Source organism: Scyliorhinus torazame, chromosome 9, assembly GCF_047496885.1.
Source record: "Scyliorhinus torazame isolate Kashiwa2021f chromosome 9, sScyTor2.1, whole genome shotgun sequence".
Taxonomy (NCBI): domain Eukaryota; kingdom Metazoa; phylum Chordata; class Chondrichthyes; order Carcharhiniformes; family Scyliorhinidae; genus Scyliorhinus; species Scyliorhinus torazame.
This window is the reverse complement of record NC_092715.1, coordinates 4,551,837-4,567,429: the sequence shown is the minus strand read 5'-3', so window position 1 is coordinate 4,567,429 and position 15,593 is coordinate 4,551,837. Positions and strand designations below refer to the sequence as shown.

At 57.6% G+C, this 15,593-nt stretch overlaps 1 protein-coding gene across 2 annotated transcripts in view; it reads left to right on the top strand.

The window, feature by feature from the left end:
• Window positions 1–15,593, top strand: part of agxt2 (alanine--glyoxylate aminotransferase 2) — a 600,286-nt gene that overhangs the window by 312,682 nt on the left and 272,011 nt on the right. For both annotated transcript variants that reach the window (XM_072515583.1, XM_072515582.1), the window contains exons 7-8: window positions 2,374–2,467; window positions 12,527–12,627. In XM_072515583.1, the coding sequence (XP_072371684.1) occupies window positions 2,374–2,467; window positions 12,527–12,627 (195 nt within the window). The remainder of the gene's footprint in view (window positions 1–2,373; window positions 2,468–12,526; window positions 12,628–15,593) is intronic.

The window sequence follows — 15,593 nt, the reverse complement described above, 5'->3', positions numbered from 1 at the left end:
CACAGATCTCTGAAGGTTTCCACTCAAGTGGATAGAGCCGTGAAGAAGGCCTATAGTGTGTTCGCGTTTATTAACAGGGGGAATGAGTTTAAGAGCTGCGGGGTTATGCTGCAACTATACATGACCCTGGTGAGACCACATTTGGAGTATTGTGTGCAGTTCTGGTCACCTCATTATAGGAAGGATGTGGAAGCATTGGAAAGGGAGCAAAGGAGATTTACCAGGATGCTGCCTGGATTGGAGGGTAGATCTTATGAGGAAAGGTTGAGGGAGCTAGGGCTTTTCTCTTTGGAGCGGAGGAGGATGAGAGGCGACTTAATAGAGGTTTATAAGATGATGCGGGGGATAGATAGAGTGGACGTTCAGAGACTATTTCCTCGGGTGGATGTACCTGTTATGAGGTGGCATAACTATAAGGTTCAGGGTGGGAGATAGAGGAGGGATGTCCGAGGTAGGTTCTTTACTCAGAGAGTGGTTAGGGTGTGGAATGGACTGCCTGCTGTGATAGTGGAGTCGGACACTTTAGGAACTTTCAAGCGGTTATTGGATAGACACATGGAGCACACCAGAATGACAGGGAGTGGGATAGCTTGATCTTGGTTTCGGACAATGCTCGGCACAACATCGAGGGCCGAAGGGCCTGTTCTGTGTTGTACTATGTTTTATGTTCTATGTTCTATGATATGGGGGAAGGGGGGATATTGTGGAAGGGGGGATATGGGGGAATGGGGGATATGAGGGAAGGGGGGATATGGGGGAAGGGGGGATATGGGGGAAGGGGGGATATGGGGGATGGGGGGAAAGGGGGGCAGGCAGTGGGGGGTCTCACTTGGCGCTGCGCGGCGGGCGGCCATTTTTCCAGGTTTCTGGGGAGGGGTAGCGTCTTTTTTGCAGTGACGCGACGGGTGACGCGTTGCGAATGGCGTCACGCCACTACTAGCCCATTCCTGGCCGGAGAATTCGTGATGTTTCAGGGGGCCCGACGCCGGAGTGATCTGCGCCGTTTTTGGTGGCAGGTTCGGGCCATTGCGCCGTTTCACGGAGAATCACGCCGGGGAATCCGCCTCTGAGTCTCAGGAACAGGGGGGGGGGCGGATACTCCGACCCCCGCCGGGTCGGAGAATCGCCGGGGGGCAGAGTGAATCCCGCCCCCACCGGCTGCCGAATTGTCGGGCGCTGGGGATTTGGCGGGGGCGGGAATCGCTCCGCGCCGCTCGGCGGGCATTGGCGATTCTCCAGCTCGTGATGGGCCGAGTGGCCTCCCGTTTTCGGCCAGTCCCGCCGGCGTATATTACACCAGGTATTTGCGGGCGGGACCTGGCTGCGCGGGCGGCTTCCGGGGTCCTCGGGGGGGTGCAGGGGATCTGGCCCTGGGGGGGAAGGCCCCACGGTGACCTTGCCCGCGATCGGGGTCCACCGATCCACGGACAGGCCTGTGCCGTGGGGACACTCTATTCCTCCACGTCGGCCGCTGTGGCCCTCCGCCATGGCCGTTGTGGAGACGAACCCTCCCACATATGCGCCAACTCATGCCGGCCGGCGCGGCGCAAACCGCTCCGGGACCGGCCCGGCCCCTGAGGGAGGATTCCGAGCCTTCGCGGCGGCCCAACGTCGGGTTCACGCCGCTCCTCGGCGCTGGAGTTGCCGCCCCGCCTGTTTCCGCCCCCGAATCCCGCTCTGAGTCTCAGGAACGTGGGCTGGATTCTCCCCTATCGGCCGGGGCAGGCCTTACCGCCGGTGAGGATTGCCGTGAACCACTCCCGCGTCGGGCCGCCAGGAAGGTGCAGAATCCTCCTCACCCTCAGGGGCTAGGCCGGCGCCGGTGGGGTTGGCGCCTGTGCCGGGAGGTTTTTCTCCGCGCCGGCCATGGGGGAGGTTGACAGCGACTGGCGGGGAGGGACAGAGTGCCCGCACGGCACAGGTTCGCCTGCGATTCGGTGGGCCCCGATCGCGGGCCAGGCCACCGTGGCCCCCCCCCGAGGCCAGATACCCCGCGCCTCCCCGAGGACTCCGCAGAGGTCACGCCGGTACCGGCCTGGTGTGTTTTACGCGAGACTCACCCCGGGCCGGAGAATCGCCGCGGTCCCGACCGGCTTGGCGCGTTTCCCGCCCCCGCTGAAAAACCGGCGCCGGAGAATCCGGCAGCAGGCGGCGGGGTGGGATTCACACCGCCCCCCCACCCCCGGTGATTCTCCAGCCTGGTGGGGGTCAGAGAATCCCGCCCGGGGAATCCCGCCCGGGGAATCCCGACCGGAGAATTCCGCTCCGCGTCTCGGGAACGGAGAATGCCGCCACTGATTTTTGATGTTTATTGATATAAATCTCTGAAAGCTCCCGTTGTTGTCCTAATAAACAATACTTTCCTTTTCCCAGACAATGTGTCCCGATGTTTACCGAGGGATATGGGGTGGGAGCCGGTGTCGAGATTCTCCTGTCCAAACTCTACGCTCCTGTAACTGCTCACCAGGTAGTCCCACAGTCTCGGTCTGCGTGAGTGAGTGTGTGTGAGTGTGTGTGAATGTGTGTGAGTGTGTGTGAGTGTGTGTGTGAGTGAGTGTGTGCGAGTGTGAGTGTGTGAGTGTGTGCGAGTGTGTGTGTGTGTGTGTGAGTGTGTGTGTGAGTGTGTGCGAGTGTGTGTGAGTGTGTCTGTGAGTGAGTGTGTTTGTGAGTGAGTGTGTGAGTGAGTGTGTGTGAGTGTGTGTGTGAGTGAGTGAGTGTGAGTGTGTGTGTGAGTGAGTGAGTGTGAGTGTGAGTGTGTGTGTGAGTGAGTGAGTGTGTGTGTGAGTGTGAGTGTGTGTGTGAGTGAGTGTGAGTGTGAGTGTGTGAGTGTGTGCGAGTGTGTGTGTGTGAGAGTGAGTGAGTGTGAGTGTGTGTGTGAATGAGTGAGTGTGAGTGTGTGAGTGTGTGCGAGTGTGTGTGTGTGTGTGTGTGAGTATGTAAGTGTGAGTGTGTGAGTGTGTGTGTGAGTGTGTGCGAGTGTGTGTGAGTGTGTCTGTGAGTGAGTGTGTTTGTGAGTGTGTGTGTGAGTGAGTGAGTGAGTGTGAGTGTGAGTGTGTGTGTGAGTGAGTGAGTGTGAGTGTGTGTGTGAGTGTGTGTGTGTGTGAGTGAGTGAGTGTGAGTGTGTGAGTGTGTGTGAGTGAGTGTGTGAGTGTGTGTGTGAGTGTGTGTGCGAGTGTGTGTGTGAGTGTGAGTGTGTGAGTGTGTGCGAGTGTGTGTGTGTGTGTGTGTGAGTGAGTGTGAGTGTGTGAGTGTGTCTGTGAGTGAGTGAGTGTGTGAGTGAGTGTGTCTGTGAGTGAGTGTGAGTGTGGGTGTGAGTGAGTGTGCTTGTGAGTGTGAGTGTGTGAGTGTGTGTGTGAGTGAGTGAGTGTGTGAGTGTGTGTGTGTGAGTGAGTGAGTGAGTGTGTGAGTGTGTGTGAGTGAGTGTGCTTGTGAGTGTGTGTGTGTGAGTGAGTGTGAGTGCGTGAGTGTGTGTGAGTGAGTGTGCTTGTGAGTGTGTGTGTGTGAGTGAGTGTGTCTGTGAGTGAGTGTCTGTGAGTGCACCATTCAGTGTGTGTGTGCACCTGTGTGTGTACATTTATGTGTGTGTATGAATGATTCAATGTGTGCATTTATGTCTGTGCGCATATTTCAAACTGTTCGTGGATGTGATTTATTTAGATTTCCAGAAGACCTTTGACAAGGTGCCGCACAGGAGACTGTTAAATTAGTTAAGAGCCCATGGTGTTCAGGGTAAGATCCTGGCATGGATAGAGGATTGGCTGACTGGCAGAAGGCAGAGAGAGGGGATAAAGGGGTCTTTTTCAGGATGGCAGCCGGTGACTAGTGGTGTGCCTCAGGGGTCTGTGCTGGGACCAAAACTTCTCACAATGTATATTAATGATCTGGAAGAAGGTACTGAAGGCTCTGTTGCTAAGTTTGCAGATGATGCAAAGATCTGTAGAGGGACAGGTAGCATTGAGGAAGCAGGCGGGCTGCAGAAGGACTTGGACAGGCTAGGAGAGTGGGCAATGAAGTGGCAAATGGAATACAAAGTGGAAAAGTGTGAGGTTAGGCACTTTGGAAGGAGGAATGGAGCCATAGACTTTTTTCTAAATGGGGAGATGCTTCAGAAATCAGAAGCACAAAGGGACTTGGGAGTCCTTGTTCACGATTCTCTGAAGGTTAATGTGCAGGTTCAGTCGGCAGTTAGGAAGGCAAATGCAATGTGAGCATTCATGTCAAGAGGGCTAGAATACAAGACCAGGGATGTACTTCTGAGGCTGTATAAGGCTCTGGTCAGACCCCATTTGGAGTATTGTGAGCAGTTTTGGGCCCCGTATCTAAGGAAGGATGTGCTGGCCTTGGAAAGGGTCCAGAGGAGGTTCACAAGAATGATCCCTGGAATGAAGAGCTTGTTGTATGAGGACCGGGTGTGGACTCTGGGTCTGTACTCGTTGGAGTTTAGAAGAATGAGGGGGGATCTTATTGAAACTTACAGGATACTGCGAGGCCTGGATAGAGTGGACGTGGAGAGGATGTTTCCACTTGTGGGAAAAACTAGAAGCAGAGGACACCATCTCAGACTAAAGGGACGATCCTTTAAAACAGAGATGAGGAGGAATATCTTCAGCCAGAGGGTGGGGAATCTGTGGAACTCTTTGCCGCAGAAGGCTGTGGAGGCCAAATCACTGAGTGTCTTTAAGACCGAGATCGATCGGTTCCTGATTAATAAGGGGATCAGGGGTTAGGGGAGAAGGCAGGAGAATGGGGATGAGAAAATATCAGCCATGATTGAATGGCGGAGCAGACTCGATGGGCCGAGTGGCCTAATTCTGCTCCTGTGTCTTATGGTATTATGTGTCCGTGTGTGTGTGTCTGTGTGTGTGCGTGAACAAAGAAAATTACAACACAGGAACAGCCCCTTCGGCCCTCCCAGCCTGCGCCGATCCAGATCCTTTATCTAAACCTGTCACCTATTTTCCAAGGATCTACTTCCCTCTGTTCCCCGCCCGTTCATATATCTGTCTGGATGCATCTTAAATGATGCTATTGTGCCCGCCTCTACCACCTCCGCTGGCAAAGCGTTCCAGGCACCCACCACCCTCTGCGTAAAAAGCTTTCCACGCACATCTCCCTTAAACTTTCCCCCTCTCACCTTGAAATCGTGACCCCTTGTAATTGACACACCCACTCTTGGAAAAAGCTTGTTGCTATCCACCCTGTCCATACTTCTCATAATTTTATAGACCTCAATCAGGTCCCCCCTCAACCTCCGTCTTTCCAACGAAAACAATCCTAATCTACTGAACCTTTCTTCATAGCTAGCACCCTCCATACCAGGCAACATCTTGGTGAACCTCCTCTGCACCCTCTCTAAAGCATCCACATCCTTCTGGTAACGTGGCGACCAGAACTGCACGCAGTATTCCAAATGTGGCCTAACCAAAGTCCTACACAACTGTAACATGACCTGCCGACTCTTGTACTCAATACCCCGTCCGATGAAGGCAAGCATGCTGTATGCCTTCTTGACCACTCTATCGACCTGCGTTGCCACCTTCAGGGTACAATGCACCTGAACTCCCAGATCTCTCTGTACATCAATTTTCCCCAGGACTCTTCCATTGACCGTATAGTCCGCTCTTGAATTAGATCTTCCAAAATGCATCACCTCGCATTTGTCTGGATTGAACTCCATCTGCCATTTCTCTGCTCAACTCTCCAATCTATCTATATTCTGCTGTATTCTCTGACAGTCCTCCTCGCTATCTGCAACTCCACCAATCTTAGTATCATCTGCAAACTTGTTAATCAGGCCACCTATACCTTCGTCCAGATCATTTATGGATATCACATATGTGTGTGAATGTGTGTCTGTGTTTCCATGTTTTTGTGTGTGTGTGTGTATCTTGGCGTGTTTCTGTGTGTGTGTCCGTGTGTTTGTGTCTGTGCATGTGTGTCTGTGTGTGTCCGTGTCTACGTGTATGGGTGTGTTTGTGTGTGTGTCTGTGTGTGTGTGCCCGTGTGTGTGTGTGGGTGTGTCTGTGTCCGTATGTATATCCGTGTGTGTGTGTCTGTGAGTGTCCATGTGTGTCTGTGTGTATGTGTGTGTGTCCGTATGTATATGTGTGTGTGTGTGTCCATGTGTGTCTGTGTGTGTGTCCGTGTGTGTGTGTCCGTGTGCCTGTGTGTGTGGCTGTTTGTGTGTCTCTGTGTGTGTGTCCGTGTGTGTGTGTGTGTGTGTGTGTGACTGAACATAGAACATTACAGCGCAGTACAGGCCCTTCGGCCCTCGATGTTGTGCCGACCTGTGAAACCACTCTAAAGCCCATCTACACTATTCCCTTATCGTCCATATGTCTATCCAATGACCATTTGAATGCCCTTAGTGTTGGCGAGTCCACTACTGTTGCAGGCAGGGCATTCCACGCCCTTACTACTCTCTGAGTAAAGAACCTACCTCTGACATCTGTCCTATATCTATCTCCCCTCAATTTAAAGCTATGTCCCCTCGTGCTGGACATCACCATCCGAGGAAAAAGGCTCTCACTGTCCACCCTATCCAATCCTCTGATCATCTTGTATGCCTCAATTAAGTCACCTCTTAACCTTCTTCTCTCTAACAAAAACAGCCTCAAGTCCCTCAGCCTTTCCTCATAAGATCTTCCCTCCATACCAGGCAACATTCTGGTAAATCTCCTCTGCACCCTTTCCAATGCTTCCACATCCTTCCTATAATGCGGTGACCAGAACTCTACGCAATACTCCAAATGCGGCCGCACCAGAGTTTTGTACAGCTGCAACATGACCTCATGGCTCCGAAACTCAATCCCTCTACCAATAAAAGCTAACACACCGTACGCATTCTTAACAACCCTCTCAACCTGGGTGGCAACTTTCAGGGATCTATGTACATGGACACCGAGATCTCTCTGCTCATCCACACTACCAAGAATCTTACCATTAGCCCAGTACTCTGTCTTCCTGTTATTCCTTCCAAAATGAATCACCTCACACTTTTCTGCATTAAACTCCATTTGCCACCTCTCAGCCCAGCGCTGCAGCTTATCTATGTCCCTCTGTAACATGTAACATCCTTCCGCACTGTCCACAACTCCACCGACTTTAGTGTCATCTGCAAATTTACTCACCCATCCTTCTACGCCCTCCTCCAGGTCATTTATAAAAATGACAAACAGCAGTGGCCCCAAAACAGATTCTTGTGGTACACCACTAGTAACTGGACTCCAGCCTGAACATTTCCCATCAACCACCACCCTTTGTCTTCTTCCAGCTAGACAATTTCTGATCCAAACTGCTAAATCACCCTGAATCCCATGCCTCCGTATTTTCTGCAGTAGCCTATTGTGGGGAACCTTATCAAATGCTTTACTGAAATCCATATACACCACATCAACTGCTTTACCCTCATCCACCTGTTTGGTCACCTTCTCAAAAAACTCAATAAGGTTTGTGAGGCACGACCTACCCTTCACAAAACCGTGTTGACTATCTCTAATCAAATTATTCCTTTCCAGATGATTATACATCCTATCTCTTATAAACCTTTCCAAGATTTTGCCCACAACAGAAGTAAGGCTCACTGGTCTATAGTTACCGGGGTTGTCTCTACTCCCCTTCTTGAACAAGGGGACAACATTTGCTATCCTCCAGTCTTCTGGCACTATTCCTGTAGACAAAGATGACTTAAAGATCAAAGCCAAAGGCTCAGCAATCTCCTCCCTAGCTTCTCAGAGAATCCTAGGATAAATCCCATCCGGGCCAGGGGACTTATCTATTTTCACACTTTCCAGAATTGCTAACACCTCCTCCTTATGAACCTCAAGCCCTTCTAGTCTAGTAGCCTGAATCTCAGTATTCTCCTCGACAACATTGTCTTTTTCCTGTGTGAATACTGACGAAAAATATTCATTTAGCACCTCTCTTATCTCCTCGGACTCCAAGCACAACTTCCCACTACTGTCCTTGACTGGCCCTACTCTTACCCTAGTCATTCTTTTATTCCTGACTGTGTGTGTCTGTGTGTGTGTGTGTCTGTGTGTGTGTGTGTATGTGCGTGCGTGTATGTGTATGTGTGACTGTGTGTGTGACTGTGTGACTGTGTGTATGTGTGACTGTGTATGTGACTGTGTGTGTGTGTGTATGTGTGTGTATGTGTTACTGTGCATGTGTGTGACTGTGTGTGTGTGTGTGCATGTGTGACAGTGTGTGTGTGTTTGTGGGTGTGTTTGTGTGTATCTGTCTGTGTGGGTGTGTTTGTCCAGGTGAGTGGCTGTTGGGGATGAGGGGGTGTGGGGGTGAGGAGGTGATGGCTGTTGGGGGTGAGGGGGTGTGGGGGGTGAGGCGGTGAGTGGGTGTGGGGGGTGAGGGGGTGAGGGGGTTGGGGGGTGAGGGGGTGTGGGGGGTGAGGGGGTGTGTGGTGAGGGGGTGAGGGGGTGTGGAGGGGTGAGTGGGTGTGGGGGTTGAGGGGGTGTGGGGGGTGAGGTGGTGTGGGGGGTGAAGGGGTGTGGGGGGTGTGGGGGTTGAGGGGGTGTGGGGGTTGAGGGGGTGTTGGGGTTCAGGGGGTGTGGGGGGTGAGTGGATGTGGGGGGTGAGGGGATGTGGGGGTGAGGGGGTGAGTGGGTATGGGGGGTGAGGAGGTGAGGGGGTGAGTGGGTGTGGGGGGTGAGGGGGTGAGGGGGTGTGGGGGGTGAGGGGGTGTAGGTGAGGGGGTGAGGTGGGGGTGAGGGGGTGTGGGGGGTGAGGGGGGTGGGGGTGGGGATGTGGGGGTGGGGGTGTGGGGGGTGAGGGAGTGAGGGTGTGGGGGGTGTGGGGGTGAGGTGGGGTGGGGGCGTGAGGGGGTGTGAGGGGTGATGGGGGTGAGGGAGTGAGGGGGTGGGGTGAGAGGGCTGGGGGTGATGGGGTGTGGGGGTGATGGGGGTGAGGGATGTGGGGGGTGATGGGCGTGGGTGAGGGGGTGGGGGGTGAGGGGGGTGAGTGGGTGTGGGGGGTGAGGGGGTGTGGGGGGTGAGAGGTGAGGGGGTGTGGGGGTGGGAGGGGGGGATGGGGGGTGAGGGGGTGTGGGGGTGATGGGGGTGAGGGGTGTGGGGGGTGATGGGCGTGGGTGAGGGGGGGTGGGGGGTTAGTGGGTGTGGGGGGTGAGGGGGGTGTGGGGTTGAGAGGTGAGGGGGTGTGGGGTGGGTGGGGGGATGGGGGGTGAGGGTGTGTGGGGGTGAGGGGGTGTGGGGGGGTGGTGAGGGGGTGTGGGGGTGAGAGGGTGTGTGGGGGTGAGAGGTGAGGGGGTGTGGGGTGGGTGGGGGGGATGGGGGGTGAGGGTGTGTGGGGGTGAGGGGGTGTGGGGGGGTGGTGAGGGGGTGTGGGGGTGAGAGGGTGTGAGGGGTGAGGGTGTGAGGGGGTGTGGGGGGTGATGGGCGTGGGTGAGGGGGGTTGGGGGGTGAGGTGGGGGGGTGATGGGGGTGTGGGGGTGTGGGGGTGATGGGTGTGAGGGGTGTGGGGGGTGATGGGCATGGGTGAGGGGGGAGGGGGGTGAGTGGGGGTGGGGGGATGGGGGTGAGGGGGTGTGGGGTGGGTGGGTGTGGGGGGTGAGTGGGGGTGGGGGGATGGGGGTGAGGGGTTGTGGGGGTGAGGGGCTGTGGGGTGGGTGGGTGTGGGGGGGGTGAGGGGGTGTGAGGGGTGAGGGGGTGCGTGGGGTGAGGGGGTGTGGGGTGGGTGGGTGTGAGGGGGGTGAGGGGGTGTGGGGGGGTGTGGGGTGAGGGGGTGTGGGGGTGAGGGGGTGTGAGGGCTGAGGGGGGGTGAGGGGGTGTGGGGTGAGGGGGCGTGGGGTGAGGGGTTGAGGGGGTGTGGGGTGAGGGGGTGAGGGGGTGTGGGGTCGGTGTGGGGCGGGGTGAGGGGGCGTGGGGTGAGGGGGTGAGGGGGTGTGGGGTGAGGGGGTGTGGGGTGAGGGGGCATGGGGTGAGGGGGTGAGGGCGTGAGGCGGTGTGGGGTGAGGGGGTGTGGGGTGAGGGGGTGAGGGGTGAGAGGGTGAGGGGTGAGGGGGTGAGGGGGTGTGGGGTGGGTCGGTGTGAGGGGGGTGAGGGGGTGAGGGGGTGAGGGGTGAGGGGGTGAGGGGGTGTGGGGTGGGTGGGTGTGAGGGGGGTGAGGGGGTGAGGGGGTGAGGGGGTGTGGGGTGAGGGGGTGAGGGGGTGAGGGGGTGTGGGGTGAGGGGGTGTGGGGTGAGGGGGTGAGGGGGTGAGGGGTGAGGGGGTGAGGGGGTGTGGGGTGAGGGGGTGAGGGGGTGTGGGGTGAGGGGGTGAGGTGGCGTGGGGTGAGGGGGTGAGGGGGTGTGGGGTGAGGGGGTGAGGGGGTGTGTGGGGTGAGGGGTTGAGGGGGTGTGGGGTGAGGGGGTGTGGGGTGAGGGGGTGTGGGGTGAGGGGGTGAGGGGTGAGGAGGTGTGGGGTGAGGGGGTGTGGGGTGAGGGGGTGAGGGGGTGTGGGGTGAGGGGGTGAGGGGGTGTGGGGTGAGGGGGTGTGGGGTGAGGGGGTGAGTGGGTGTGGGGTGAGGGGGTGAGGGGGTGAGGGGCTGTGGGGTGGGTGGGTGTGGGGGGGGGGTGAGGGGGTGTGAGGGGTGAGGGGGTGAGGGGGTGTGGGGTGAGGGGGTGTGGGGTGAGGGGGTGAGGGGGTGTGGGGTGAGGGGGTGAGGGGTGAGGGGGTGTGGGGTGAGGGGGTGTGGGGTGAGGGGGTGAGGGGGTGTGGGGTGAGGGGGTGAGGGGGTGTGGGGTGAAGGGGTGAGTGGGTGTGGGGTGAGGGGGTGAGGGGCTGTGGGGTGGGTGGGTGTGGGGGGGGGGGTGAGGGGGTGTGAGGGGTGAGGGGGTGAGGGGGTGTGGGGTGAGGGGGTGTGGGGTGAGGGGGTGAGGGGGTGTGGGGTGAGGGGGTGAGGGGGTGTGGGGTGAGGGGGTGAGGGGGTGTGGGGTGAGGGGGTGAGGGGGTGTGGGGTGAGGGGGTGTGGGGTGAGGGGGTGTGGGGTGTGGGGTGAGGGGGTGAGGGGGTGAGGGGGTGTGGGGGTGAGGGGGTGAGGGGGTGTGGGGTGAGGGGGTGTGGGGTGAGGGGGTGTGCGGTGAGGGGGTGAGGGGGTGTGGGGTGAGGGGGTGAGGGGGTGTGGGGTGAGGGGGTGAGGGGGTGTGGGGTGAGGGGGTGAGGGGGTGTGGGGTGAGGGGGTGTGGGGTGAGGGGGTGTGGGGTGAGGGGGTGTGGGGTGAGGGGGTGAGGGGGTGAGGGGGTGTGAGGGGTGAGGGGGTGAGGGGGTGTGGGGTGAGGGGGTGTGGGGGTGTGGGGTGAGGGGGTGAGGGGGTGTGGGGTGAGGGGGTGTGGGGTGAGGGGGTGAGTGGGTGTGGGGTGAGGGGGTGTGGGGTGAGGGGGTGTGGGGTGAGGGGGTGAGGGGTGAGGGGGTGTGGGGTGAGGGGGTGTGGGGTGAGGGGGTGAGGGGGTGTGGGGTGAGGGGGTGAGGGGGTGAGGGGGTGTGGGGTGAGGGGGTGAGTGGGTGTGGGGTGAGGGGGTGAGTGGGTGAGGGGCTGTGGGGTGGGTGGGTGTGGGGGGGGGGTGAGGGGGTGTGAGGGGTGAGGGGGTGAGGGGGTGTGGGGTGAGGGGGTGTGGGGTGAGGGGGTGAGGGGGTGTGGGGTGAGGGGGTGAGGGGTGAGGGGGTGTGGGGTGAGGGGGTGTGGGGTGAGGGGGTGAGGGGGTGTGGGGTGAGGGGGTGAGGGGGTGTGGGGTGAAGGGGTGAGTGGGTGTGGGGTGAGGGGGTGAGGGGCTGTGGGGTGGGTGGGTGTGGGGGGGGGTGAGGGGGTGTGAGGGGTGAGGGGGTGAGGGGGTGTGGGGTGAGGGGGTGAGGGGGTGTGGGGTGAGGGGGTGTGGGGTGAGGGGGTGAGGGGGTGAGGGGGTGTGGGGTGAGGGGGTGAGGGGGTGAGGGGGTGAGGGGGTGTGGGGTGAGGGGGTGAGGGGGTGTGGGGTGAGGGGGTGTGGGGTGAGGGGGTGAGGGGGTGTGGGGTGAGGGGGTGAGGGGGTGTGGGGGTGAGGGGGTGAGGGGGTGTGGGGTGAGGGGGTGAGGGGGGGTGTGGGGTGAGGGGGTGAGGGGGTGTGGGGTGAGGGGGTGAGGGGGTGTGGGGTGAGGGGGTGAGGGGGTGTGGGGTGAGGGGGTGAAGGGGTGTGGGGTGAGGGGGTGTGGGGTGAGGGGGTGTGGGGTGAGGGGGTGAGGGGGTGAGGGGGTGAGGGGGTGTGAGGGGTGAGGGGGTGAGGGGGTGTGGGGTGAGTGGGTGTGGGGTGAGGGGGTGTGGGGTGAGGGGGTGAGGGGGTGAGGGGGTGAGGGGGTGTGGGGTGAGGGGGTGAGCGGGTGTGGGGTGAGGGGGTGAGGGGGTGTGGGGTGTGGGGTGAGGGGGTGAGGGGGTGAGGGGGTGTGGGGGTGAGGGGGTGAGGGGGTGAGGGGGTGTGGGGTGAGGGGGTGTGGGGTGAGCTCCTGGCCGGCTGTCTGTTTCTATCAGTGACAGGCTGCTTTCTCAGGCAGGTGTGAGGCGAAGGATAAATACATTGACCAATTACACAACACTCTCCAAACTGCTGTACCCAATCAAGTGGCTGGATTCATCGCTGAACCAATTCAGGTAAAAACCAGGCTGGAGTCACTGAACTGAGAAAGCATTGGTGTCGATAACCTGGAATTGGGGGAAAAATGGGAAGAGGTTTGGATCCATTGGGATCGTGTAGAATGGGAGTGAACGGGAAAGGGTTTGGGTCCATTGGGATTGTGCACAGTGGGAGTGAATGGGAATGGGTTTGAGTAAGTTTTGCGCACAGTGGGAGTGAACGGGAAGGGGTTTGGGTAAGTTTTGTGCCCAGTGGGAGTGAACGGGAAGGGGTTTGGGTAAGTTTTGTGCACAGTGGGAGTGAACGGGAAGGGGTTTGGGTAAGTTTTGTGCACAGTGGGAGTGAACGGGAAGGGGTTTGGGTAAGTTTTGTGCACAGTGGGAGTGTACGGGAAGGGGTTTGGGTCAGCTTTGTGCACAGTGGGAGTTAACGGGAAGGGGTTTGGGTAAGCATTGTGCACAGTGGGAGTGAATGGGAAGGGGTTTGGGTAAGTTTTGTGCACAGTGGGAGTGAACGGGAAGGGGTTTGGGTAAGTTTTGTGCACAGTGGGAGTGTACGGGAAGGGGTGTGGGTCAGCTTTGTGCACAGTGGGAGTGAACGGGAAGGGGTTTGGGTAAGTTTTGTGCACAGTGGGAGTGAACGGGAAGGGGTTTGGGTAAGTTTTGTGCACAGTGGGAGTGTACGGGAAGGGGTTTGGGTCAGCTTTGTGCACAGTGGGAGTTAACGGGAAGGGGTTTGGGTAAGCATTGTGCACAGTGGGAGTGAATGGGAAGGGGTTTGGGTAAGTTTTGTGCACAGTGGGAGGGAATGGGAAGGGGTTTGGGTACGTTTTGTGCACAGTGGGAGTGAACGGGAAGGGGTTTGGGTAAGTTTTGTGCCCAGTGGGAGTGAACGGGAAGGGCTTTGGGTAAGCTTTGTGCACAGTCGGAGTGAACGGGAAGGGGTTTGGGTAAGTTTTGTGCACAGTGGGAGTGAGCGGGAAGGGGTTTGGGTAAGCTTTGTGCACAGTGGGAGTGAACGGGAAGGGGTTTGGGTAAGTTTTGTGCACAGTGGGAGTGAACGGGAAGGGGTTTGGGTAGGTTTTGTGCACAGTGGGAGTGAACGGGAAGGGGTTTGGGTAAGTTTTGTGCACAGTGGGAGTGTAGGGGAAGGGGTTTGGGTCAGCTTTGTGCACAGTGGGAGTTAACGGGAAGGGGTTTGGGTAAGCATTGTGCACAGTGGGAGTGAATGGGAAGGGGTTTGGGAAAGTTTTGTGCACAGTGGGAGTGAATGGGAAGGGGTTTGGGTAAGTTTTGTGCACAGTGGGAGTGAACGGGAAGGGGTTTGGGTAAGCTTTGTGCACAGTGGGAGTGAACGGGAAGGGGTTTGGGTAAGTTTTGTGCACAGTGGGAGTGAACGGGAAGGGATTTGGGTAAGTTTTGTGCACAGTGGGAGTGAACGGGAAGGGGTTTGGGTCAGCTTTGTGCACAGTGGGAGTTAACGGGAAGGGGTTTGGGTAAGCATTGTGCACAGTGGGAGTGAATTGGAAGGGGTTTGGGTAAGTTTTGTGCACAGTGGGAGTGAATGGGAAGGGGTTTGGGTCAGCAATGTGCACAGTGGGAGTTAACGGGAAGGGGTTTGGGTCAGCTTTGTGCACAGTGGGAGTGAACGGGAAGGGGTTTGGGTAAGTTTTGAACACAGTGGGAGTGAACGGGAAGGGGTTTGGGTAAGTTTTGTTTACAGTGGAAGGGAACGGGAAGGGGTTTGGGTAAGTTTTGTGCACAGTGGGAGTGAATGGGAAGGGGTCTGGGTAGGTTTTGCGCACAGTGGGAATGAACGGGAAGGGGTTTGAGTAAGTTTTGTGCACAGTGGGAGTGAATGGGAAGTGGTTTCGGTAGGTTTTGTGCACAGTGGGCGTGAACGGGAAGGGGTTTGGGTCAGTTTTGCGCACAGTGGGAGTAAACGGGAACGGGTTTGAGTAAGTTCTGCGCAAAGTGGGAGTGAACGGGAAGGGGTTTGAGTAAGTTTTGCGCACAGTGGGAGTGAATGGGAAGGGGTTTGGGTAGGTTTTGTGCACACTGGGCGTGAACGGGAAGGTGTTTGGGTCAGTTTGTGCACAGCGGGAGTGAACGGGAAGGGGTTTGAGTAAGTTTTGCGCACAGTGGGAGTGAACGGGAAGGGGTTTGAGTACGTTTTGCGCACAGTGGGAGTGAACGGGAAGGGGTTTGGGTAAGTTTTGTGCACAGTGGGAGTGAACGGGAAGGGGTTTGGGTAAGCATTGTGCACAGTGGGAGTGAACAGGAAGGGGTTTGGGTAAGCTTTGTGGGTTTGAGTAAGTTTTGCGCAGAGTGGGAATGTATGGGAAGGGATTGGGGTAAGTTTTGTGCACAGTGGGAGTGAACGGGAAGGGGTTTGGGTAAGTTTTGTGCACAGTGGGAGTGAATGGGAAGGAGTTTGGGTCAGTTTTGTGCACAGTGGGAGTGAACGGGAAGGGGTTTGGGTAAGTTTTGTGCACAGTGGGAGTGAATGGGAAGGGGTCTGGGTAGGTTTTGCGCACAGTGGGAATGAACGGGAAGGGGTTTGAGTAAGTTTTGTGCACAGTGGGAGTGAATGGGAAGGGGTTTGGGTAGGTTTTGTGCACAGTGGGCGTGAACGGGAAGGGGTTTGGGTCAGTTTTGTGCACAGTGGGAGGTAACGGGAAGGGGTTTAAGTAAGTTTTGCGCACAGTGGGAGTGAACGGGAAGGGGTTTGAGTAAGTTTTGCGCACAGTGGGAGTGAATGGGAAGGGGTTTGAGTAAGTTTTGCGCACAGTGGGAGTGAACGGAAAGGGGTTTGAGTAAGTTTTGTGCACATTGGGAGTGAACGGGAAGGGGTTTGGGTAAGTTTTGTGCACAGTGGGAGTGAATGGGAAGGGGTTTGGGAAAGTTTTGTGCACAGTGGGAGTGAATGGGAAGGGGTTTGGGTAAGTTTTGTGCACAGTGGGAGTGAACGGGAAGGGGTTTGG